The following is a 25,981-nucleotide window of genomic DNA, read 5'->3' on the forward strand; positions in this document are numbered from 1 at the left end:
AGCTCTCATTTCTATGAGGCGGATTCCGTAGTTTTTTCCCCAAAATAACTGACTTTTGCATTACCATTTCCTGTTTTATATTTTTTAGTCAAGAGTCTCGCAAATATCTGACTGAACACGCAGCTAGTTATAACTGATGTCAATAATTCATAGTGCTACTTGAGGAATTTAAACACGAATTAAAAAAGAGCAAGAACACTTTTAAAAGGCTTTTATGCATCTCTGTCGGAAAATGTGCGACATTTGCACACGCTTGTGATGCAATTGGATGGCCGTTTGCATATAGCTCTGTCTGTGATGCTTGAGAATAAACTTTGAAAGTTCTTTTCATCACCAGGAAAATATTTTTCAGATCTCAATCCTTTCTGTGAGATCTCCTTGGCAACCATGACACACAATACACTGCGGGTTGATCTATCAAGGGCGTAGCCAGGAGGGGTCCTGGGGTGCCCGTTCCCCTTGCTAGGCCTTCTTTAGAGCAAACAACCTACAATATTCAGGTGGCGAAAACGCCATGACAATATCTTGGCCGAAAAAGCCATTGATATGAGTCTTCATGCCGCGATAATACGACTGAGCCCGCTGATATACACGGGAGAGCAGCAGTGTAAATGGTGAGTAGCCTTTGTGACCCCACCCCCCCTTTGAAAAATCCTGGCTACGCCCCTGTCTACATATCAGCACTTTTACAGTTTCTCAAGCATCAGCTTGAGTAGTGAATGACAATAGTTTTTACTGTCCCTTACAGCCATAACAAGACCTTGTGTTTGGCATATTGCTTGAGTTGCAAGCTCCAACACCCAAAGAGTGACCAGCATCTAACTTCTCCTGACAATATCACCGCTGAATCACATATTAAGGTCATGAGAATAAAGAAAATGATCTCCAACTTAAGAAATTCTTGATTGTTAAACAAATTCTCGTGGTCAGTGCCCTAGAAAGTACAAAGAGGACAGTACGGAGAATATGCACATTGAAGTTGGGACATAAATGGTTATGGAAAGTTCTTGAGAGACAAGCAAATAAAAACAACTGATGGGAATAAACAGGAAAGAACATAAAGTTGCCTGTTTTCTGAAGAAATACAGAGAGAAAAATCTATAAAAAGGAATTTGTGTACTGTTAAGTTTATTGGTTAAACAGGATGACCTTCAAAAGTTCATTGTATGTGATAAAATGTATTCAGTTATTGTGTATAAATAAATGGCTAGAGAAGCTCTCTTAATGGCACATGCTTCAGGAGAGAAGAGGGTGAGGAAGACTAAGGTGTAAGGGAATTGTCTATTACTGTGACACTACAGGAGGGTTTTAAAATTGTAGAAAATTTTGATGGATTGCCCAGCATGAAACTTTGTCATATTTTAGACCAAAATGGGAGATTTTCTCCTCTTTTTTTTCAGACCTAAAACAATACAAGAAAGTTGCGGCTGCAAAAAGATATTCTTCTGTAGCTGCAGCAAGTGTACAAAACTTGTCAGATTTCAGATCTAAAAGGTTAAATCTCAAATCAGCCCCAAAAGCCACACCCTTCCACACCACACACGGCTGTATATTCAAAGACACATCAATATCTAGCCCATTCCCTCTCTGCAAAACCAGAGCTGAGCTTAAATAAAGTTCACATTAGGGGTAACTTATTCCTAAAATGGAGGTGTTTTATTTTTTCAGTTTTAACTTCTGATAAAAAAGACAATTAGAGAGATTTCCCTACAAACCAAGAAAACGTTTTACACCTTTAAAACTTAACCACCACCGAAGCAATAAGTTGAACCACTCAAATTTAGAGGACTGATTATCCAGTAAAGTATATCAAATTAAGAAACACCTTTTCTCATTTCACTAATTCATCATCATAGCTATTCATGGGGTTATCCCATGAGATGACCTTCCCTTTAAGGCTCATTCCATTCAATACTTGCAGAGCGCTACCCATTATCCCTAGTCTCCCTCGCAGCCGTTTTTTTTTTTTGGATGTCACGCAACGCTCCCCGTGACATCCAAACAAAAACGGCTGCGAGGGTGACTACATTATCCCTGCCTCTCTCTGAAGAGGTCTAGATCTATTTCATCCAAGTGGTAGGCACATTAACACTTTTGATCATTTAGACTTTCCTGGTCGGGCTTCTAGAAGAATTTGGCCTTATCTAAACGCGGGAAAACAGTTTTTCTGATGACAAAAGCATCAGCACTCTGACATTTTCCTTCTAAGGGGAGTAATAATAAAAGCGGGAGGGGTGACCAGGGGGACGATCGTTCTTTTGCCAAATAAACTACGACCCGAACTTGACTAATTAAGATCGATGAACTGTCTGGAGGAAAATTCGGCTGCCCTTCAAAAGAAAGACACATAACATTTTCAACTCCGTAACAGTCCTGGTGTTAGCTTAGACCAAAGTTTATTAAGAAAAAAAAAAGGATGGTCAAAGCCATCCCATATGAAAACTGACATCACCACTCGATAAATTCGTCATTCCACTCCGAAAAGGGTTCAGAGATCAGTGTGAAAGAACGATCATTTACATAGAAGCTTATTCTAAGATTTATAACACTGACCTCTTCAATCCTCCAGCTTTTCTTATGAAGAAATACACGATAAAAGCGGGAACTTCGATTTTTTCGACCAGACAGTCATACTTGGGAAGAGGACTGGCGCTGAATTTGAATAGCGCATATGTTAAAAATAAAAATTTACTTCCGCTGACAAATTGATGGGCTCGGCCTCCTTCGTCAGTAAGAAAAATTCTGGGGAAAAGAAGAGAAAAATTCACCATGAGCAGCGAAGTGCAGCAACAAATACAACAGGATTGGGAGAACAGAGAATTCATAGAAGTCGTATCTGAAGGAATTAAAAAGATTGCCGAGTTTCTCAACGACTTTGGTAAAGGAAATATTTGGTGGTGTTAGATCTGAGCTGGCAAACTTCCTTGGTTCTGTCAATATTGGGTATACGGTCTTCCCTGGATAAGCCTTGTTTTAAGTGCTCGATGTGCTCATAAATGCATAGATAGGATTTGTAATATTTTCTAGAAGTAAGGAAATATACTAAGCTTACGAGGCTTGCCCTTGCAAAGTGTGCATGTATCGTAATATTTTTATTGGTGTGTTTGAGAATGTAGTGACTAACCTGTCTTTCTTGTCTCTGTATATCACCCAGACATGTCATGTAGATCAAGATTAGCAAAAATAAATGAACAACTGACATCATTAGAACAGAGAGTAGAATACATCGAGGCCAGGGTATGTACCCATAACTTGTACACTTACATGATATTACAGGAAATAAGTGGCAATATTGTGAGTATTTTAGGCGACTTATCAGTAATTGTAAAAGTTAACATAAAATCGTCAAATCTGTGCAGCTGTATCTATCAAGGACTAGTTCACTTCAGGATATTACCGTAAAATGTAATTGCTAGAGTAGGAAACACAGCTTTGACGTAATCAAGTTGAAATAACAAGATATGTTTATTGTAATTATCAAAACAAACAATGACAAAATACAATATAATTTGGTTTATTTTGTTTTTAAATTGGCCACCAAACAATACTGGCACTTTGAGCAATTAGCCCTTCATATACTCTGAAGAAGGGCTAATGCTCGAAATGTCAACATCAAAAATCTCTTTACAATGGCCAATTTACATTTGTCAACTCAGTTGATAAAACCAAACAATCTTGCAATACTCCTAGTGACAAAGACCCACAGTTGGATAACAAATACTACTCAGTTATCTGATCTCAAGTGTTATTGTACCAAAGAAAACATGCCAATCACAACTGCTTATTATATGTTTGCCTGTTTTGTTGTTGTTGTTGTTGTTGTTGTTTTTTTTTTGGGGGGGGGGGGTTTCCTTAAATGTCCTGATCATCCATAACACAAGTAACACTCCATACATATTTTCACCTGATTACACATTCACTTCTTGGAATTATTTTTCTAGGTAACAAAGGGAGAAACATTGTCATAATTCTGCTGTTACTTCTCGCTGTAGTGGTGTTGGATGAACCCTTCACAGGAGTCAAGAAAAAACATATATTTTTTCTTTTGTAAATAATATTCAATGCTGTATGAAAGAAAACTCTGCATGTGATCAGTACCGTAAAAATTTATTAGCTCTTTCACCTCTCCCATAATAACCTGAAGTGGCATCTGAGAAGGACAATACTCTTGAGCTGCTGTGAAAACTATTATGATTTCAAATTGCTGGAACACAAAGCGTGCACTGCTTTCATCTATTAGGGACCTTAAGCAACCACAACAGCAATGCCAAGGAAGACTTCGATTAAAAAATGAATTTCTACTCTCAGTTAGAATTTCAAAAATGGCTGCAGGAGCTTACTGTCTCATACAGCACCACAGCTCAACTTCAGCATGACGTATAAAGTAGCCATTGAGTTCCAAATGGAAATTAAAATAATTTGCCATCGCGGTTTCGGTTTGCAGACGACGCAAATTTTGACGATTTCACATTGTTGTTTTGCATGGGACGGCTAAGAAATGTACAAAGTTTCAAAACACACGTGCTGAGCTATTGTTCTGCCAATTAGATCTCTTGTTTTTCCACGTCCTCGTTGCCGTCGCCGTCGTGGTTTCTTAAGGTCCCTAATAGTTAGCAATAGGTAGCAGTGCCATTATAGTTTCGGAAGGCCTGAACTTTCCCTGAGAGCCACCAAGAGACAACAACACATATTTTCAAAACTCAAGAGAATTGAATAAAATTAATGTTTTATTTTAAAATGTCTAATCATTCTCTGAAAGGTCTCAAGGTATAATATAAATAAGTAAATAGATCTCAATAAGTTTATTGAAGCCTCCCCTTTGGAGCTTTTTAGCCACAATGTAGAGGAGCCAAGGAGTTGAACTAAGGGCAACCGAGAACAAATCCAGTGAGTGGCAGGGTGGAGGACTTGAACCCAGGCCACCAGATTCCTATTCCAGCACCCTAACCACCTAGCCACGCCACTTCCCCATCTTCTTTAAATTAACAAGTTATGAAAATCTCTCCTTTTGATCTTAGCTTGACCCTTCAACCTCAGGGAGTGATTGGCGTCCAATTTCTCTTTTCAGTACTGACACATGAAACAAACAGTTAGGTCATGAGAATAAGAAAAATGATCACCAACTAAAGAAGCTCTTGATTGTTCAACAGATTCTCCTTGTCAGTACCATCTGAAAGTTATAGAGAACAGTATGGAGAAAATGCACACTGATGCTAGTGTAACTGGTTATCCATCCAAATCAGTCCAAAAAAATCATTTAGATTTTTTAGGTTAAGAGCTCAAAATGTAATCCCATACAAATCCTGATTTTTCACCCATTGCACAATGTAAACACATTTGTTTATTTATGGAGGCTCGTTGAACAAGCTTGAGCTATCGGTGGTCTGTATATTTATAATTCCAACCTCAGCTGTCTTCCCTCTAACCTTCCAGATACTGTTAAGTAGCCAGCCATTAAAATAAAAAAAAAACAGTAGGTGGCAGGGATCAAGTAAGTGCCCAAATCATGACAAATAATTTGCTGTTTTATCTTACTAAAAAAAGGCAGCTCTTCCACAACACATGGCAGGTGGAAACACCAGCTTAGTGCTTCTGAAGAATACTGAATTTATATTTTGCCTTTCAGCCATTTCAAGGTATATAGAAATGTTTTCCAAAAACATAAAAAAGTACTCACTAACAACCTGAAGATTTTATTTAGCACCATTCATTCAGCAGCTCAAAAACAGAGTACATGCAATAGTTGTCTTTCTAAAACCTAATGCAGGCAATAATTAACATCATATTAATATCTTTTTTGCTCACTATAACAAGTGCACATAATGTTCTACTGTTGCTAGGCAACAAAGACAGCTGTGACTTCTGTCTACAAAGTAATGCAATATGGCATATTCTTCACAGTTGAAGGATAATTTAAAATATTGCAGAAATTTTTAGCAATTGATTAGAAGATTTAGGCTTTATCTTACTGCAAATTGGCTACGTGAATAATGACTGCTGAAGCCAGACTAGACAAAAACAGTTAAAGTACAGCACAAGACTTCAGCACATCTTGATTTTTGTAAGAAGTACAAATCACCAAAATGAAACACAGCCAACATTTATTGCTTGTGCTCAGGCAGCACACTGCAAGTAAACCAAAAGAAAATTTGTAATCTTCCCATTTAGACTCACTCAAAATATCTACATACAACTCAAAGCTACCATCTCTATCAATTAAAACAATTAGGAAATCCCTATGATCTGAATAAGTTTGCAACCTGGAACAATTACAAATCTCTCCCACTTATAATTTTACATTCCTTATGATGCCGGTAGACAGAATTTGCTGATCGATGTACTGAAAGTTCAAAATCAATGGCAAATAATGTCTTTGTATCTCTGTTGTAATTGCTACAACTTAATGTAACCCTTTCACTTCCAAGATCTAATTAGTAATTCTCCTTATTGTTTATCATACAATTCTTGAGATGTTACTTGGAAGAATTTGGTATTGGATCTACTAACAATCCCCTGATATTGTTTCTATATTCTCATCACTTTTCTGTTGTCTGTCTACCGTAGGGAGAAATTCTGTCTTGTTCACCCTTGGAAGTTAAAGTGGTTAACAACTTACAATTGTATTTTTTGTTAAACCTTCCACTTAAATCTTCTTACAACACAACTCTTCTTTTAAGGGCGGGTCCTATATATAATGTTTTGTTGACAGGAGAATGTAGTAGCAATCTGTTACAGTTAGTAACTTTTACATATTTTTTATACTCCTGTTCTAGAAGTTACTGAGTTATATTTTCATAACTAGCATGCCTTTTATTGTTTAGTTGACATTTCCAGAAGGAAAAAAATTACTGATGCGGTTGATACAATGAAAGAGACCTTTTAAAACATCCACTACTGCTGATATATCAAGGAATGAGAAATTAATTCTTGCATGGGAATCATTCAGTAGTGAGTTCTTAATCTCAAGATTTTCTTATAATTAAGCAACCATGGAGTCCCATAACCTTAAAGCCCTGGACTATCAAACCTTCAGTTCACTAATGGTGAATTTACGTCACTATGTTACTTTATACACAAGATATCTTAAAAATTTGTGCTCATTGATTAGCGATGTGTAACACTGCTTTATTTATGAAGGATGTGTATTTTTATTTTTCTCTGGTGGACCTGCAGGAGACCAAAGAAAATGAGACTCCACTGAATGTCATTACTACTGTCATTAAAAGCCAGAGTTAGCAAAAAAGATTTAGGTTTCAGCCATTCCAAGGGCTCACAATAACCTAATGAAGTACCAATAAAAAATTATATTATCATGAAAATAGCGCATCTGTTTCTGCATTCCATAACAAATCAAATAATTTAGACATTCAGTATTCTACAGTGACAACTTTAGTCTTCAGGTATTCATTGAGAGCTTCTTCCCCTGCAATAGAGAAGAATAAAGTACATTCAATTAATTCACTTGACTATACAGATGCAACAGGAGCCAGAGGAAAAAATACCATCATTAACCAATGTACTTAATATCTTCTCATTCTTTTTTCAGTAATTTGCATTGCATCCCCCAAAAAAGTCCTAATCCATCATCATGGTAATAAACACAATAATAGGGAGCCAGTAAGTAAGATTTCACAAAACTTGTTGGAAATTCACTTTATAAGAAAATAATAATAATTAGTAGTAAGTGTTGCCCCTCTTGCACTGAACTCATAACAATGTTATCTCAATGATCAATGTGTCCCTGGCATCACTTCCCTTAGATTTTTATTTGATTTAGTTCTTAACAAAAAGGGTTTAGAATAAGCCTTACCCAAGTCTTTCCCATAGCCAGACTGCTTGAACCCACCAAATGGGGCAGCTACATCTGTCTTGTTGTAAGTGTTAACAAAACACGTCCCTGCATCCAATCCATCAGCCACACGAAGAGCCTTTAAGATTAAAATTAAACAATATCAGGCTTCATTCTACACTTATGGAGCCTTCAATAATCTTTTTTTAGGCTTACACATATCAAGCTTTAATCATTTGATATTATGCAGCAACAGACCTTGCTCAAATCCTTTGTGAACACCCCAGAGGCTAGCCCATACTCTGTAGCATTGGCACTCTTCAACACACCTTCAACATCACTGAAAATAAACACAACTTGTGAACAAAACTGGCAGAGTTGCAGAATTTGTCAAGTCCTTCTTTATCACATTTACCATCAGATTTTCTTTACTGCATCTATGCTGGCCTCGGCACACCATAAACCCTTTGTTATGCCCTGCCCTGGGTGGCACTTATTTTCTCATACCAAAAGGTCCATTTCTGAATTACCTGAGTGTAGCCTCTTTCTCAAAACAAGGTTAATTTTCAGAGAAGCCTGAAGAAAATTAATGCCGGGAGGTAACCTTGGGGGGAGGGTGATGGTGATACTCTTAGTCATGTCCTGCTAAGGAAACTGGGATAACCTGGGTTCACCATTTGATTCAAGTTCCTGTACAGACTTCTTTTACCTTTCACGACAGTCCTTAAATTTTACTTATTAAAATCTTTTTTGTAAAATACTTACCCATCTTCAAATTTAGAGATAATCATAATAGGGCCAAATGATTCTTCTTGTGACAAAAATGTGTTGTCTTTCACATCAGTGAACACAGTGGGTTCAAAAAAGTACCCTACAAAAATTAACATAAAAATGAATAAAAAATTCTCCCTTTTCTTCAGTATTAATGACTGTACCATTTTCCACTACATAGAGATTGCACATACACATGCACACATGAATAATCACCAAGCAGCTACCAAATGGAAAGCACCAACCAACCAAAAGACCATTCATTATGATTCCATTTGGTACAACACCACATTATGCATTAACTAAATAATTATTAATCCTTACCTTTCTATATCCATTTTCTGTTGTGATATTTGTAATCATAATACATCAAATATTGCTACTCACAGACAAATAGCTCCGCATATTTACATACTGGGTTAGTGTTTATTTATTCTACTACCATGCAGTGCTCAAAAAAGTGTTCTTTAACAACATCCAAAACAAGATCATTTCAGTGAGCAGTTAATGGAACTTTAGAACTAACCAGGCCTGTCAAGCTGTTTTCCACCATAGACTAGTGTGGCTCCTTCCTCCACTCCTTTCTTGCAATAGTCAAGAAGGGAGTCTAAATGAGCTCTAAATACAAAATTAGCAAAAACAACATGTTAAGTGTTTTCTTATGGCCATTGACACTAAATTAGGAGGTCTCACTGGTCTCACATACTCTTGATGACCCAACTGTCCACACTCCATGCTTATTGCCGTCAGCAACATACTAAATTAAATGTAAAGTGGTTAATTATTAGCAGTGTTTAATTTTCGCTATTTTCGCACAAAGGGGCTCTGTGCAAAAATTTAACACCGCGAAATCGGAGTTGGCCAGCCACCATCTTGAATTATAACATAACCAAAGTAAAGCACGCGCTCTGATTGGTCAATTTAGCGTTCCCCATTTGCCCATGGGTGTACGCTGCTGACGTGAGCAAATGCAAAGACTATTTTTCCGCGCGCGCTTGTTTTTTCTGGTCGCGTAAGATTTGTTAAATAAACGGGAACTCTTTAGCTACAATGTATCAATGTTATGTTATAAAACAAATGGTAAACACCACAGCGTACACTATTGAGTTATGGATGCACTTGGGAGGTTTGCTAAGCACTCAAGAAGCTAGAGTCGCTCTCGGCTATCGCCTCGAGCGACTCTTACGCTTCTTTCGTGCTTAGCAACCTCCCGCGTGCATCCATAACTCAATAGTGTACGCTGTGGTGTTTACCATTTGTTAATTTGTAAGTGTGACACCCAAATCCAATGGTCTTTGCTTGAACACCCATCCAAGGATGGACAACAATTTTTTACAAAGAACAACAATTTATTCTTTGAATTTTTACATAAAATAACATTGGGATAGTTTGCCCTGCAAATAACGAAAGCTAATTGTGGCGGGGCAAGACAAGTACCTGAATAACATAAACCATCTAATATTTTAGGACAAGGAGTCATTATTTACACAGTCATACAGTCAACACTATCACTGCTAACTGTTCTAAACAGCAAAAATTTGACCTCAATCTACAGGGTGCCCATAAAAAATTTCTGGCAGTAATCATTGATATTTTGTGTGTTGAACAACCACAAGACAAGTTGCATTTCATTTAATACTACATGTAATTAAATTTCATTTATTAATTAAACTTTCTTTCAAGTCTTACTTGTGATTCTGAGGACCATGGTCTGTTGAACGATCAAGCGGATCCCCAATTTTCATCTTTTTTATTTCTTCCACCTATTGTAAAACCAAATATGGCTTTCAACATATGCCTGCTCCTATGTCATTGCAAGCTTCTTGTCATATATTAATTAAAAGTAAATTTAGAGTGAGGGATAACTTCTGCATGACTTACCACTCGCCGCACAAATTCATCATGAATGGATGCTTCAACAAAAAGCCGTCCTGAAAATAATGAAAAAAAAAACCGTATTCAGCTTTATACACATTTCTTACTATAGAGAGAAATCTGATGCATTCAGTTTGTGTTGTTGGCTTTCAAACTCAGAGAGTTTTTCAAACCACAGAATGCAAAATGAAGCTTTGATAAGCAATTTTGTTAGGAGTATAAAGTATATTTTCACAAATTCATTTCTGAACATTTCACGCACCAGCAGCAATGCAGTTCTCTCCTTTGTTAAACATACAAGCCATCATTCCCTGGTTAGAAGGACAAAACAAACAGATAAACAAAACAAAACAAAAACACAAAATTTAGTTTCACCTTCTATTGCTTTATAAATGCTTTTCATGTAGCTTTGAGATTATTAATTTTTTTCCACCTGTTGTGGCTGTAGACTAAAAGTGCCTGTACAGAACTAACAATAGTCTCACCTGTCGCACAGCTCTATCCATGTCACAGTCAGAAAATATGACAAGAGGTGATTTTCCACCTAACTCCAATGAACATTTCTTGACATTGACAGCACAGCTAGGAGAATTTAAAAAAAAATTAAAATACAGTTCCAGGTGTTTTTTCCATCAACTATCAAGCTCAAATAAACAGGTAAGTTGAAAATAACACCATATATTATTTAAATATTTACTGAATGTATTTACTGTTACAGGTTGGAGTAATTTTACACAGAAATTGGTACCTTGACATTATAGACCGTCCAGTCTCAGTTGATCCAGTAAAACCAACTTTTCTGATAGCAGGATGAACACAGATGCCATTTCCTACAACAGAACCTGTACAAACAATAAACATTTAGTAAAGGTGTATAATATTATTATGATAATACTGTCCAAACAACAACAGAATAAGCCACTAGCAACTTCACAAAGCAATTTAAAGTAATCCACCCCAGTATCTTATTCATCTCTTTAATCCACATAAACAATTAAACTCAATCTAGTTGCTTGCTTCAAAAGTGTACCTGATCCAGGTAAGATGTTGATGACACCCTTGGGAAATCCAGCTTTAGCAGAAAGCTCTGCAAACTTCAGAGCTGTCATTGGTGTCACCTGCAATACGAAGAACAATTCAATTCTAGCAGAAAATTGTGGATGCTTTGAAACCCACTGCTGCTGTTACTGGTACATTCTACTTCTTTTACTTTGTCTATAACACATTATTGAGTGTTTGTACTAATTGCTCTACCTTTTTCTTCTTCTGCCTTATCTTTTACTTCTCCTACTACCATTAATTTTAATTCATCGCCGCAATACATCATTGCGGTGTGGTATACATGTATACCCATCAGCAATGTGTAAAATTTGTTGGCTGCTCTGATCACATAAGAGAAACACCTGCCTTCTTCAGAATTTAAAGAAAACCTGCATCTTTAGACCCACCTGTGCTGGTTTGAGTACAACAGTGTTGCCAGCAGCCAAAAGTGGAGAGATCTTCCAAGCTAACATCATCAGTGGATAGTTCCAAGGCACAATCAAACCGCAGACACTGTAAAAGGTACACCATTGTAAACAGTTGTGTAAGCCTTTAAAATTCTAAAACTCTTTCTGTCATCAGCTAGAATATTCTGAATAATAAGTGGCACAGCACTTTTAATTAGCTCCCCTCTAATTTCTAATATTTTTTCTAAAACAGATGTGTTGTATGAAGCTAGTGGTGGGGGAGTAGTGTTCAATACTTTCAAAACTGCCAAGTTGCTGTCATTAGTAGTGCTTCCTTTTTATCACGTCTATATTGCCGTGAGTGGTGAAGGAAGGACAACCACTTATCAATGAAAGTGTAAAAAATAAGCCCACAATTACTTTTGAGTTCCTGTCTATAAACTATTGTTCTCTGAGATACTTTCAAATTATATTCTTTCTAAAAAAAGAATTTCTTACAATTGCACCTGGAACAAGAAGGAAATAAATTTTGAGTTTTTTCCCAATTGAGAAGCAAGCTTCACTGTACCTTAATTATACTCAAGTTACCATACTTCCTTTTTATCAAGGCAGAGCTGCCAAGAGTGGTGAAGGAAGTGCAACCACAATACGCTGTAAACATGACGTTTGTCTTGCTCTTAAATGTCAGCCTGCAATTACAACCTTGAAAAAGCAAGAAGGTGTCATAACTTGGGATTTTATTTAGGCCGGGTTTTAGCCCCAGTATTTGGCAAAATACATCGCCATAAACAAATCAAATCCCACAATTATCACTCACACCAGGATATTTGTTCTTTCCATCATGTTTTCTACCTTAGTTGATGAAATAAAACAGAGCCACTACAAAACTCGATTTAAGTGTGGTAGTCAAAAAAACAAAAAAAAGAAAAAAAACAGTCAACTTCTCTTGTTGTTGTATTTGTTTTGTTTTTGTTTTTTTTATGTTAGTTGCAAGAAGGAATTTGTTTTAATGGTAAAATATTAACATGCTTGCAAGCCTTAACATCATTTTAATTAGTTACTTAAAATGGTTGAGGAAAAATCTTTATCAAGAACCTTAGAATGTGTTGAGGTATGTTAATATATCTACTCAATGGAATGTATCTGAGTGTAAGGATGTATCTGTGAAGATGTGTCTGTAAAGATATATCTGTAGAGATGTACCTGTAAAGATGTATCTGTAAAGATGTATCTGTAGCGATGTATCTGTAAAGATGTATCTGCAAAGAGTAGCACCATACATGTACACTACTTACCCAATTGGTACTCGTTTTGAGTAGCACAAGTTCCTGTTTGGTTTTGCATTGTTGATTGGAATTGTGAGCCCCTAGATAGAGATTTAAATCATTACAATAATAATTTTATTATACTAATATATGTCACAACACATCAACAAAACACAAAATCTTTTGAAAATAAGTCTAATCGAGAGAAATTGAAGCCTTGATGCATCACATAACATTAATTTTCTTTTTTCAGTAAATCTCAACTCCCAATCTTTTCATTCAAACATATTGATTTTTCATAGACAAATCGGGGGAAACTGCAAGGATTGTGTATTTACCTGGATCTTATCAGCCCATCCAGCAAAGTAACGCAAAGTAGCAATAGACATTCCAATATGTGTCTTGAGGGCCAGTGTGTAAACAGCACCAGAGTCAAGAGATTCAATGGTGGCAAGTTCTTCCTGGTGTTCTTCCATCAGGTCAGCCAACCTTCACAACACAATCGCAAAACAACCGCAAGAAAATTACGAAGTCATTCTTTAACTCTTTACACTCCTAACATCAATATGCATATTCTCCATACTGCTCTCTATACATATCCAAGGTACTAACAAGGAGAATTTGTGTAACAATCAAGAGCTTCTTTAGTTGGTGATCATTTCCTTTATTCTCCTGACCTGTGAGTGGGATTCAGGGGGGATATTGGAAGGAGAAATTACATGCTAATCACACTTTGGGGTCTAAGGGTAAATACAAGTAGTCAAAGTACAAAGCAAAGTCACAACATGATGAAGAAGAGTGTTTCAAAAGTACAGATGATGGAATGATTTGCAGCCTGAACTATAAATTATCAAGTCCATTTCTATGGCCTAATCAGGAGAATGCTTCAATCTGTACTCCACTTTCAGTAAGATTTCTGAATTTAACAAGTATTGCATTTGGTTTGAATTGTTTTTCATTACTGCTTTGATTTCTGTATTTACCTTTCAGTTTATTTACTGATCATATCAATCCACCTAATCATTGAAGCTTGCAAAAAATTTAATTTGCAAAAATTATGATAAAAAATTGCTCACTTACTTATAAATCAAGTGACCACGATCTCTAGCATTCATCGTTCCCCATGGCCCATTGTAAAATGCTTCCTAGGGAGAAAGGAACTAGTTATAAAACAAGTAAATGTACCAATGAAACCAATTTCCTTAGTTTCAACAAATGAAACCTATGTGCATAAATATATGCTACCCTTAAGCCAAAAATTTCATATAATTATTTTAGAGTAGACGTAAAGAATGATAATAAAAATAATTTCCATTCAGTTGAAGGTTGCACTTGGTAGTGAATAAATCACCATAAAAATTAAACTTTTACAGCATACTAAGATCAACACTGCCTATCTCTGATGATCAATTTTTACTGAGACAACCCACAATGTGAAGACTTTTCATAGCAGGTGAAAAGTGGAAAATAATGGGAGAACATTTTCCACATCTGAATGATAAAAAAGCTCAAGCCATCAAAATATAGCCAGAGACTTAAATATGGTGGCCAGAAGATTCTCTAAATCTGACTTTCTCCATCACCCAAGAAAAAAAATGAAAATTGGTGTGTGGCAGAAGTTGAACTTCAAATTATTTAAGAAAACTTAAATCAACCTTTGCCGCTGCAACAGCCTTATCCACATCATCTACACTGGCAAGGGAGACTTTGGCAAGAACCTTGAATACAAAAAAAAAAAAGGCACACGTAGCAATCAATTAAACTGAGGCATAGAATCTTTCATCAATTATCTATCATTTTAAAGAAACGTTTGGTATTAATTGAGTATGATGAGTAGCTATATAGAATTTGTCTGAGAAACATTTCACTCCAGACTGATAATCAAGTTCTACAATCAGAAGGCAGGAGAGAGTTTTACGAAAAATCATGGTTTGAAAGTATGCTGGCATCGTGTTGGACATGTTAAATACTTACTGAACCATCAGTTGGGTTGATGGTGTCAAACGTGCGACCATTGGAAGAGTCTACAAACTCTCCATTAATAAACAGCTGATAAGGCATGTGAATAGTCATGTGGTTCACATCCATATCAACCTAATAATGAAAAGATCAAAACCAACACATCATCCTGATGAAGATAGAAGCTAACAAAAAAACATGCTCCTGATCAAATGTTAATATTTGATCATGATAAATTTAACCCTAAGTAACATCGTCACATCAGGTTAACATTTTACAAATATTGATCAACCAACTCCTTTTTAGGCCTTTCACCCGCTAGATCTCATTTTGTAATTCTTCCTACTGTTTGTCATACAATTTTTGTGATGTTACTTTGGAGAATTTAGTATCTGATCAACTAATCATCCCTTTGTTGATATTTTTCTTTATTCTCATCACTTGTCTGCTTGATAATGTATTGATATTGTAAGGAGAAATTCTGTCTTGGTCACTTAAAGGGTTTATGTGCTTACAGTACTACAGCTAAACTCCTCTTGCCCTCCACCACGATACCTCAGGACAGACAATCGAACAAAATCTCCATATCTGAAATTCAAAATGCTCACTTTTATCGATGGTAGAACATTTCTTCTGTCAAATAATATAAATTCTGCCCCAAACTGAAGAGGACCATTTAACAACTGAGCAAGTGGCCAGAGCTAATAAAGGAATCTTTCAAAACACAATAACAGGGAACAGGGAAGAACAACTGTAAAGGATAAAAAAAATTTATTTAATGATTACTAAGTATTACTACATAGAGAAGTGCATCAGTTAAATACACTTTTAAAAACATTAACCACTACATCCATACCTTGTATTCATGTAAATTTCCTCTGCTTCTAGGACTATTGCACACTTTTCTTTCACCTCTTCAACAAGCCTGAGAGAAACATGGCAAAAGACTAGTTATGTATATAAAGTACGTGGCAACAAAGAATGAAATAAACACTTTTGAGATTAAATTGACTTGCATACAGAGTATGCTTTACCGTGTAACATCCATTGAACCAGCCCCAGCCTTGAAGAAGTCAGTGTCTTCAACAATATCAGAATTTGACAGAATCCCTGTCCAAATTTCCTTTAAAACAACAATAGTGACAACAAAAGGCAAAGTCAGTTTACCCACTTTCCGCTGGTTACAATATACTGGTCCCTTCACAATCTCCCATTCACTTTTGCGATGCAGTTTCCTTAGATGAATTTTTTCCAAACAAAAAAGATTAGTAATTGTTGTAATTGTGGAGGCGCGGTTGCCTCATGGTTAGTGCACTCGACTTCAGATTGAGTGGTTCAGGTTCGAGCCCCGGCCGGGACATTGTGTTGTGTTTTTAGGCAAGACACTTTACTCTCACAGTGCCTCTCTTCACCCAGGTGAATAAATGGATACCAGCAATTTCATGCTGGGGGTAACCCTGCGATGGACTGGCATCCTATCCAGGGGGGAGTAGAAATACTCCTAGTCGCTTCATGCTACAGAAACCGGAGTTAAGCACCGGCCTAATGGGCCACTAGGCTGGTAAACAGACTTTACTTTTACTTTTCAATTGTTGTAATTAATCTACAAAAACTGCCTAAAGGAGTTACTTTATCCCAAGATCTGATTGTTAATTCTCCCCTCTGGCTGCTGCACATTTCCTTGTCAATCAGTTACGAGAATTTGGTGTTAGATCAAGATAACTTCTACCTGAAAAGTTTGAGTATTCTCATTACCTGTTTGCTGGATAATGATGGATGTTGCAGGGAGAAGTTACATGTTCTTGTCTATTAGTTAATGACAATTATTGACTTACTCTCATTATAAGAGTAAGCTTTTTTTTTTTATCACAGATAGAAACCAGGAGAATTGATTATTAAATCAAAGTAAAGTTATAATGACATTACCCTCAGTTTTTCTTCCATGGCTCTTTCCTCTTCTGTGAGCTCAATAGCTTCGGCTGCTTCTTCCACTTGACCAAATTTAGATGCCTGAATCATACGCCCATCCTCAAGCTGAAGGGTCTTCACTGTTAACTAAGAACAAAATAAAATTGATCATTATCAGTTCTAACCCGTTGTTCTAAACTGGATTTAGAAAATAATGAAAACAAATGTGTCTCTTGTTTCTTAGCTTCCACCATAATTGGCTTGGCTTTTTGAAGATTTTGGATAAATTGACACTCAAGATCGTTGATCCAGGGTTCAAACCATTAACTGCAGTCAGCATTATGAAACATGTGACAGAGCCCAGTCTTCACTCACCATCTTGCCATCAGTTCCTGTCAACGTCATACCACCACTGTGCACTATAGCAGGTGTTTCGAGGCCTTCAATTGTGACTGCAGAACCATCTGGGGGCTCACCACCCGGTGTCAGTGATGACCCATAAAATGTTACTTGCTGCGTGAACAGGAAGAAACAATCTGTTACACCAAACGTAACTACATGTATTGACCTTTTAACCCCTAAGAGCAGGGCTCGACACTTAACGGTAGCCCACTAGCCATAGACTGGTAGAAAAATTCAGTTTTGGCTAGTGGATTTCAGTTTCCACTAGCCAGTTTGACTGGTAAACGAACTAACATTGTCGTAGCATCTAAGATGTCACCAGCCACTTGGCTAGTAAGTTGAAAAGTTAGTGTCGAGACCTGTACGAGTTATAGGCATCTCATTTCTCCAAACAATATCACCCCTGAAAAGTTGCATACTAGTGCAAGGGTGTAATGAAAAGGGTTAAATTGAATGTACCTACATCTTATGTAATTAAATTAGCTATTTTCCAGGATCCAATACGAATTTTTGATACTTCAAGATACATGTACTACCTTTCAAACTTTTAAAAGCACTGTGCAGATATTTCCACTACAGTTGAATTTAAGTAGTTGATGGTGATACCCAGATTCAAGCATACAACGTCAATTATACTGTAATTTCAGCCTGACGAATTTCTTCAGTTGTTTACAATACACTGTCAACATAATATAATGAATATTTTATAGAAAAGGCACAATACAAATAATAAATCTTATTGTTATCGTTACTGTTATTATTATTATAATATCATTAATTTTCAGACACTCACCTGACCATCAATCATGGCCCAAGCTCCTGGAAGCTGTAAGATCAGACAAATAGTTTGGTTACTTACCAAGTAAAAATTAATTTTGACCAACATCTTCTTGGACGGAAAAAAAGAATCCCCATCACATGCATGCATTGATGAAGAAATGATCACTCACTTTATCATTTCCACGAATGAAGTTGTGTAACACTTTAGCAGGCTGGGTAAAGTTGATCTGTGTTAGGAGAAAAATACAACATCCTTCTTCGATTTACAAAACTGATACCATTTGTTTTTACTATTACTTTTTTAACAAGTGAATCAATACATATACAACATCTGTAATTTTTTTAAGTTAAAAAAAATTCTTGATATGTTGCTGACTTGCTAACAAGAGAAATGTGAAAGCAGCTGCGATGGATGAGGGCTATTATATAAATCACAGTATTTATGATCGCAATTATTGTCTATAATAGACTTCCGCTGACAAGTAGCAACAGCTAAATGATACAAACCTTGGCCACTTCTTTCTTTTTCCAGATTTTGTCATAAGTTGCTCCTTCTTCTGGTTGAGGAATTTTTGGAGCCTTTCCATCACTAATCAAACCAACAGCTTCCACCTGCCATTAAAAGACCCAGTTAAATTTTTCATTTAATCACAGTCTGCAAACCAAGAGATTAAAACTTCAAGAGAATTAACTAATTTTAAAGTAGAGATTGACTACTGTTTAGTTCCCAGACTCACAAAAATGATTTCTAAATTCTTTATTAATTTTTCTGCAAATTTGCATCTAAAGATGAAATAAACAGTTTTTAATAGAAGAGAAAAATCGAGTTTCCCATCTGGAAACAATTTTTAATAGAAGAGAACAATCGAGTTTCCCATCTGGAAACTCGAATTTCTTTGCATCTCTTGGGTTTTTTCCATCTTTGTTATCAAACTGATAACTTGAGAGTTTATTAATTTTAAAGACAACAATTATGACAAACTATGTGACAAGTTAATGTAATAGGTCTCTGGGATAAGCTGTAACATGTTATTTCCAAAACAAGTCATCTCAAACTAAGTTATGATCATTTTTCTCCAATTCCAACCCAATTTGAATCTGGGCATCTTAATTTAAAAAAGGCAAACTTGTTCTGTGATCTTTTCTTATATTGCCTCCCTAGATGCAGAATTTATACCTCAGTTTAAGTTTTACAAACTATTAATTTTACAAGGACATATCACAATCTTGACACGAGGAACAGATTGTTATCAGATGAACTTCTGAAAATGAAACTGGAGTTTAGTCAACAAAGTTTTTCTTCTTTAGGTGCTCTTATTTACAATAATTTACCATTAGAGTTCCAGAAACAGAACTCCAGAGTCTTATTTAGGAAAAAAGTCAACAAACATTTTTATTTGTAGTTTTTTATAGTACCACTTTTTACTGCTATATTTTCCACTTGAATTTTTATACTGATAGGTTTATCCCATTTAAATATTTGGTTATTATTATTATTATTATTAATATTATTATGCAGCAGTTTAAAACTTTTGTATGCTACATACAGTAAGAATAGTGTGACAGGGCGCATGAGTGTAGCCCGTTAACTATATACTAAAATCAAAATCTATGTACTGAAAAAAAAAACCCTCGAGAAATAAAAAAAAAGTAGGTATTTCGGATATCCAAATCTAAAATAGTTGTTATAAAATCTTTAAAAACCTATTACTTATTTTGGCTATTGTTATTATTATTATTATTATTATTATTATTATTATTATTATTATTATTATTATTATTAAAGCAACACACCATGCTCTTGATGCCCTCAGGATACAAGAAACGGTTGTACAAAGAGTCAACTGTCTCATTAGGATCAATATCTATACTCTTCTGAAGAAGGATAGGTCCTGTGTCCAGACCATCATCAGCCCAAAACACACTGAAGCCTCCCTGTTCATCTCCTTCCATTAAAGTCCTAATCAAAAAAAAAAAGAAAGAAAAAGAAAAACAAGCACATGAAGCAAAACAGATTTGAGCAGCATATCAAAGGAGAAATATTCATTTTTTAAGTTATGGATCATTTCATTTAATTCTCTTGATCCTAATGTGTGATTTGGGGGTGATCTTGTTGGGAGAAATTGGATCCTGGTCAGTCTTTGAGGTCAAAGGCTTCAGCACAATTCAAAATGCTGACATTTGTTGTTGAATTTTTAAACTTCCAAATGATTACATTTCTCTTTGGAATCCCAGAACACAGACACTTCCATAATTTCATGCAAACTTTTAAAAGCAGCCATAAAAAAATAATGTAAATTATGTGGTTTCTGCAAATGCAGGGAGCATACCTTTCCTTCAACAAACAGGTAATTCAGAACTGCCTGCAGAGGGAAGTGTTTGCACACTTTCTGAAAGTGCACACTTATCTTGTGGTTTATTTTCAAGAAAAAGAGAAGGTGGGTATCAAAAAATACTCAGAAACAATTAGTAACAAGGAAGATTTGAAATTTTCATGTTCAACATTAAAACAATTGAATAGTCTCAGCAAAATTAATCTTGATTAAACTAATTCCAACAGAAAATATCTTCGATCCGAAAAGAGTCTCTTCCATGATGAGATGCAGTGACACACGTGAAAAGAAAAAACTTTTTGCCGATATGATCGAAAGTTATTTAAACAAGATGGCGACTAACGCGCGCATATAACAGACAAAACATCGTATACTACTGAACATTTAAGACTAAGTGCACATTACATTTACGTAAAAGCTAATGAGTTTCCTCGCCGTTTCACATTTTTTTTCTAAAGAAAATGGGCTGGAAATTGTATGGTTAGCGAAGACACCGTTAAAACTAAGGTTCGTTGCAAGCGAAATGAACAACTAAGCCTTGTTGCACTGTAAACAAAAACGCTTTTACCGGCTTCGAGTTCAGTAGAGAGGGCGGCTTTTGTCTTTAATTTAATTCCGGTTTGACTCGTTCTCTAACTACCGGTAGAGTAAAACTGACAAAAGCTACGTTATTATATGCCAAGTTTTGACGCGAATTCATTTGCTATCTGTTGGCCATTGTTTAGCTTAGTTAATAAAGTATTTAGTTTTTGTGTAAGTATTTCAAATCAAACAGAAATCGATTAATTTAAAAACTGAATGGCCATCGTCGCTTTATTTTCCAATTCTAGCCAGAATGCCTTCCCCTTAAGTCAAGAAAGGCATTACTTAGTTGAGGAAATTAAGCTTAAATAACACTCCGAAGGCAACCCGCAGGGAAGGCAACACCACGTTCACGATCTTTGCGTGACCAAAACAAAACTTACATAAGATGTACTCACCAATTAATAGCCGAAGCTCCTCGGTGTCTCGGCAGCAAAGAAGGATGATAAATGATAGATCCATGTTTAGGGAAATCAATAACGTTCATGGGAATAAACTGCGAACAAAATGGAAGCACGTTTACTTCCGCTTCGCAAGCTTTGTACGCCTCTACAACTTCGGGAATCGGTTCCCCTTTTGTTCTCCATCTCGGAAATTTGAAGACTTTCACACCGTCTTGCTCAGCTCCTGTCGCAAGGACATCCGGTTTTCCTTTAACATCAGGTACTGTAAATACTCCGACGATCTCGTGGCCTTTTAATCGAAGGTTTTTGTAAACTTCCAGACCAAACTGCGACTGGCCGATGACGGCAACTTTCAATGATCCCATGGCGTTTGTCGATGTGTATATAGTCCTTCTCGCTGCAAATTGTACAAAACGAAACGCACTGAGCATAATTCGCTCAACTTAACCAAAATCTGATTACTATTTGATTCGATAATGAGTACAGTTGGAACACTGCGTGGTAACGACAACAAAACCAACCGGAGCACGTAGTAAAACTGAAAACGGCTCTGTGATTTTGTTGTCTAAACTAGTTGGACTCGATTTACGCGCCAATCACAAACAGCTACGAAGCCCAACAGGAAAGACTGGTTTTGTTTACAAGGAGGCGTTTACGGGGGTGTGTTCAATGGCTGCGATCGGCTATGCGCGCTTCTTCATCCTTCTTTGATTGATCGTCGATTCGTTGCAAAATAATATACAGCATTAAAGGCTTCTAGGATCGAGTCGCAGAAATAAATTATTGAAAACAGACTCAAAGAGAAGACCCCACCTTTCCCCAAACTGGTTAAACGTGAACTAAACCTTCCCTCCTTTGCGGAAATCGACACAATACTGCACAATATCGGCTAACAACGTGTCTTTTACTTTGAAACCTCTGAATTTCCAAAATAAAATATTGAACGAAAATTAATTTAAGTTACACTGGTGGAATGATATCATAGCTGTAAATACCGCACGTTATATTAATTAAGCCAATATCAGTTTGAGCGAGTGTGTTAATCCTTATCTAAATTTTGCAAGAGCTTCATAAATTGCTTTGAAAGTCCAAAATTTATTCTCTAAAAATTAATATTAACTTCAACTTCTGTAAGAGTTTGAAAAAAACTAGTTTTCTTTCGTGGATAGAATAAGAAATATGGTTAGTTTTGAGCTCGGTAAAGAAATAGAGAGAGACGTTCTTCGTCGTGTCACGAGCGCGGGCAAAGAAAAAATTCCATTCCGTGACGAGAAGAAAAACATCTTTCTCTATTTCTTTACCGGGCTCAAAACTTACTATCTTTCTCAATCTATTAACAAAACGTGACGCTATCGACATTGCTGATTCTAGAGGTATGCAGGACGCTTGTCACATACGAACTTCGTAATGGACCTCGCTCATCATGTCTCTCTCGTTAGGTGGTAGAGCATTGGAGCGCGGAATTCGAAGGTCTGAGGTTCGATTTCACAAGGGGACTCAGAAGTTTTTCTAAGTCCCACGCTCGTGACAAGACAAAAAACATATTTCTCTAGTTTTCCTTTCCTCTTTAGAAATACGTGACTCACAAAAAACCCGTTCAGAAGGCCTCGTGTTGACCGTGACGAGTATTCGGTGGGAGAACTTCAACTCGTTGCCAAACTGCCCCTTAAATAATATTTAATATGTTTCTTAACTTTTTAATTACTTACCCAAAATCTTAGAACCTAGAGCGCACCAAGAAAGCAGTCCTCTGAATTTCAGGAGGAAACCTCTCTGAGGTTCAAAACCGAGTTAACTTTACGACATCAACTGTCCAAGAAACACCAGGTACTGCCTCACTTCGGTGTAGGGGACCACAAGGTATTCGCGTGACGGATCGCAAATCACTGGATATCAAGAAATCAAGTTTTTATTGCAATTACAGGAACACAATTTACAAAAAGAACAGATATTGTTCAACTGAAGGCTAAAGAGCACATGTGACACTGAAACTGGTTTTAAAATGCTCACAACTTCATAAGTTTCATGAAGTTCTTGCAACACAGTAGAGGTATTTCTCACTTTTAATCCTTTACACCCAAACATCAGAATGCATAATTATTCTCAATACTGTTCTCTGTACATTTCCCAAGATGCAGATAGAGAAAATTTGTTTGATCTTAAGTGATCTAGAGCTTCTTAAGTTAGTGATCATTTCCTTCACCCTCTTAACCTTCATTGGAAAATCACATGACTTTTGGAGGGCATATTAGTTTATTTGTGGCCTGAGTAGCATAATTTGTGCCCGAGCAGAGTGAGGGTGCAAATGGTGCTACAAGGGACACAAATAAGCTATATGCCTGACAAAAGTCATGTGATTACCATTATTATCAATACACAAGGCCATACAAATTCATTTAATAAAATATATATCAGGGCAGTAAATACCATTTACAGCCTGCACTTTCCCACTTGGCCCACAAAAAGAAGCGTTTTAGAGAGGGCACTTTGTCATTTGGCCACATGTAGAGGTAATAATGTGTGATTCAGGGGTGATATTGCAAAGGGAAATTAGATACTAGTCACTCCTTGGAATTAAAGAGTTAAAACATGCAGAGACTTTGAATTTTTATTTCCAGCCTTTGCCTAAAGATATACTAGACGTATGTGATTTTTAAGGTATTTAAGGTCACGAGAAGGAAAGAAATGATTGCCAACTACAAGGGCTCTTGATTGTGAAACACATTCTCCTTGTCAGCACCATAAAAAGTGTATAGAGAATAGTATTAAAAGTATAGATTCTGAAGTAAGGGCGTAAAGGGTTAGAGTATATTGAAATCTCACTGGGAAAGGGTTGGTATGTCAGTATTCCACTTCCCCAGAGCGTAGTCATGGGGGGTCCTGGGGTGCCCGTGACCCCCCCTTGGTAGGCCTTCTTTTGAGCAAACAACCTACAATATTCAGGTGGCGAAAACACCATGACAATATCTTGGCCTGCCCACTATACTCTCACTGCTCATCCCAAAACTGTAACACTAAGTGAAACATGCACGGCGGGGAGGTCGACATTACAATCTGGTGAGTAGCCTCTGTGACCTCCCCAATGAAAAATCCTGGCTACACTCCTGTGCCCCTCCCTCTTGTCTTCATCAGCAAGGGCCAATAGAAATGAGTTTGATTTGTTTTGTCAGTTGGACATCTTTTGTCTGGTTCAATTAAAATGATCAGCCAATGTTGCAACTTAAACAAACAAGGCATAACCAGAAGGTGACACAAAGGATCAATTTACGGTATATCTTACTAGTCGACTTTTCCATTATTTGTTACACTGTATTATGTTTCATTCACTCATCATTTACCAGAAAATCTGTACCCAAAAGACTTTTTTTTTTTAAGTTTTATTTTAAAAGTTTAAGATATGGAAATTAACTATCTATTCAAATGGAAAATAAATGATCTCTTCAATGTCCAGCTATGTACACATTTCTTTTGATTTTTTTTTTTTTTTCTTTTTGGCACCAATATTTTTAATTCTGAGGTCTCCAAAAATCATGACCAGACTTAAAAATTTCAACATGTATTCTTGTTCACACTGAGAAAAGGTAGATACACCTTCCCCCTTACCCCCTCCCCAACCCCCCCCCCCCCCCGTCACGAGAAGACGAGTAAAAGACCGCGGTTGGATCTTCGATCTCACATTGATGTTTATTTCAATAGTTCATTATCACATAATACATACTACATTATAAACAAGATACGGCAGGAGATCTAGCAAGCTCTGCTGAGCTTTTTTAAAGATCCACATTTAATTATAGTATAATTTGAAATGGTTTACTAACTGAATAGACGGCGGATATTAATGTTTTTCTTAACGATCAGAGATTTGCAAATACACAATTATTTTATCTCACTACTTTGACAAGACTGTAGGAGGGGAATTATTCGTGCTGCTTGTTTAAAAAGGGCAAAAGAAAACTCACATACCTCTTCTTATCCTGTATCAATGTTAAATATCTGGCGTAAAATATTTCCAAATCGCCATAAACGCTCGATCGATAACGAGCGAGAGTTGTTAGTTTCAATTGATGATTTCCTGATAAGCAATCCACGATGAAATCTAGAAGAACACCTCCAATTCCGGCTAAAGCTTTGCATACTAAGCAATTCTGACTTCAACCCAGTAAAACTCCTTTAAACGCACGCGATCGACCTCAGCTCTGGTTCTGCAAGTTTACCCTAGAACGAATCCCCTAGAACATCAAACGAAGGGAATTTCCATCACGCACCGATCAACGTTCGAAGGTCAACTGAAGCTAAAAAGTCGTCACCAGTCTTTCATCGATCACTCGGCCAGACAAAAGCTCTTGCGCATTGGTTCAAAGTGGGGCAGTTTTTAGAAAGTCAAAAGCAGTGATATCTTCTCTGCAAAACAATGGCTACATTGTAAACATTATATCACTGAAGACCGCCCTTTTTCGGTTGTAGT

At 36.5% G+C, this 25,981-nt stretch overlaps 2 protein-coding genes across 4 annotated transcripts; one reads left to right on the forward strand and one right to left on the reverse strand.

Moving 5' to 3' along the window:
• Positions 1–2,705: 2,705 nt before the first annotated feature.
• On the forward strand, positions 2,706–4,730 carry LOC148729770 (putative protein BRICK1-B). Its single transcript, XM_088762214.1, has 3 exons — positions 2,706–2,878; positions 3,155–3,237; positions 3,942–4,730. Exons 1-3 carry the CDS (start codon positions 2,770–2,772, stop codon positions 3,966–3,968), a joined length of 219 nt encoding a protein of 72 aa, XP_088618340.1. The 5' UTR covers positions 2,706–2,769; the 3' UTR covers positions 3,969–4,730.
• A 942-nt stretch (positions 4,731–5,672) lies between these two features.
• On the reverse strand, positions 5,673–25,739 carry LOC111330761 (cytosolic 10-formyltetrahydrofolate dehydrogenase). 3 transcript variants are annotated; one of them, XM_022935694.2, is made up of 29 exons: positions 25,480–25,739; positions 23,226–23,402; positions 21,511–21,913; positions 19,992–20,157; positions 18,705–18,809; positions 18,368–18,424; positions 18,211–18,243; positions 17,391–17,528; positions 17,034–17,162; positions 16,142–16,230; positions 15,964–16,032; positions 15,623–15,695; positions 15,123–15,242; positions 14,804–14,866; positions 14,229–14,293; positions 13,487–13,637; positions 13,179–13,249; positions 11,884–11,989; positions 11,466–11,553; positions 11,184–11,277; positions 10,921–11,017; positions 10,698–10,746; positions 10,442–10,491; positions 10,250–10,323; positions 9,087–9,178; positions 8,555–8,660; positions 8,048–8,129; positions 7,811–7,928; positions 5,673–7,423 (listed from the first exon to the last, which is right to left on the reverse strand). In XM_022935694.2, exons 3-29 carry the CDS (start codon positions 21,879–21,881, stop codon positions 7,368–7,370), a joined length of 2,712 nt encoding a protein of 903 aa, XP_022791429.2. In that variant the 5' UTR covers positions 21,882–21,913; positions 23,226–23,402; positions 25,480–25,739; the 3' UTR covers positions 5,673–7,367. The 3 variants fall into 3 exon arrangements, with proteins under 3 accessions (XP_022791429.2, XP_088618308.1, XP_022791428.2); XM_088762182.1 differs by having other exon boundaries at positions 21,511–21,919; XM_022935693.2 differs by lacking the exons at positions 23,226–23,402; positions 25,480–25,739 and having other exon boundaries at positions 21,511–22,066.
• Between the last annotated feature and the right edge of the window lie 242 nt (positions 25,740–25,981).

The sequence above is a fragment of the Stylophora pistillata genome, chromosome 5 (genome assembly GCF_964205215.1).
Source record: "Stylophora pistillata chromosome 5, jaStyPist1.2, whole genome shotgun sequence".
NCBI classification, from domain to species: Eukaryota; Metazoa; Cnidaria; class Anthozoa; order Scleractinia; family Pocilloporidae; genus Stylophora; species Stylophora pistillata.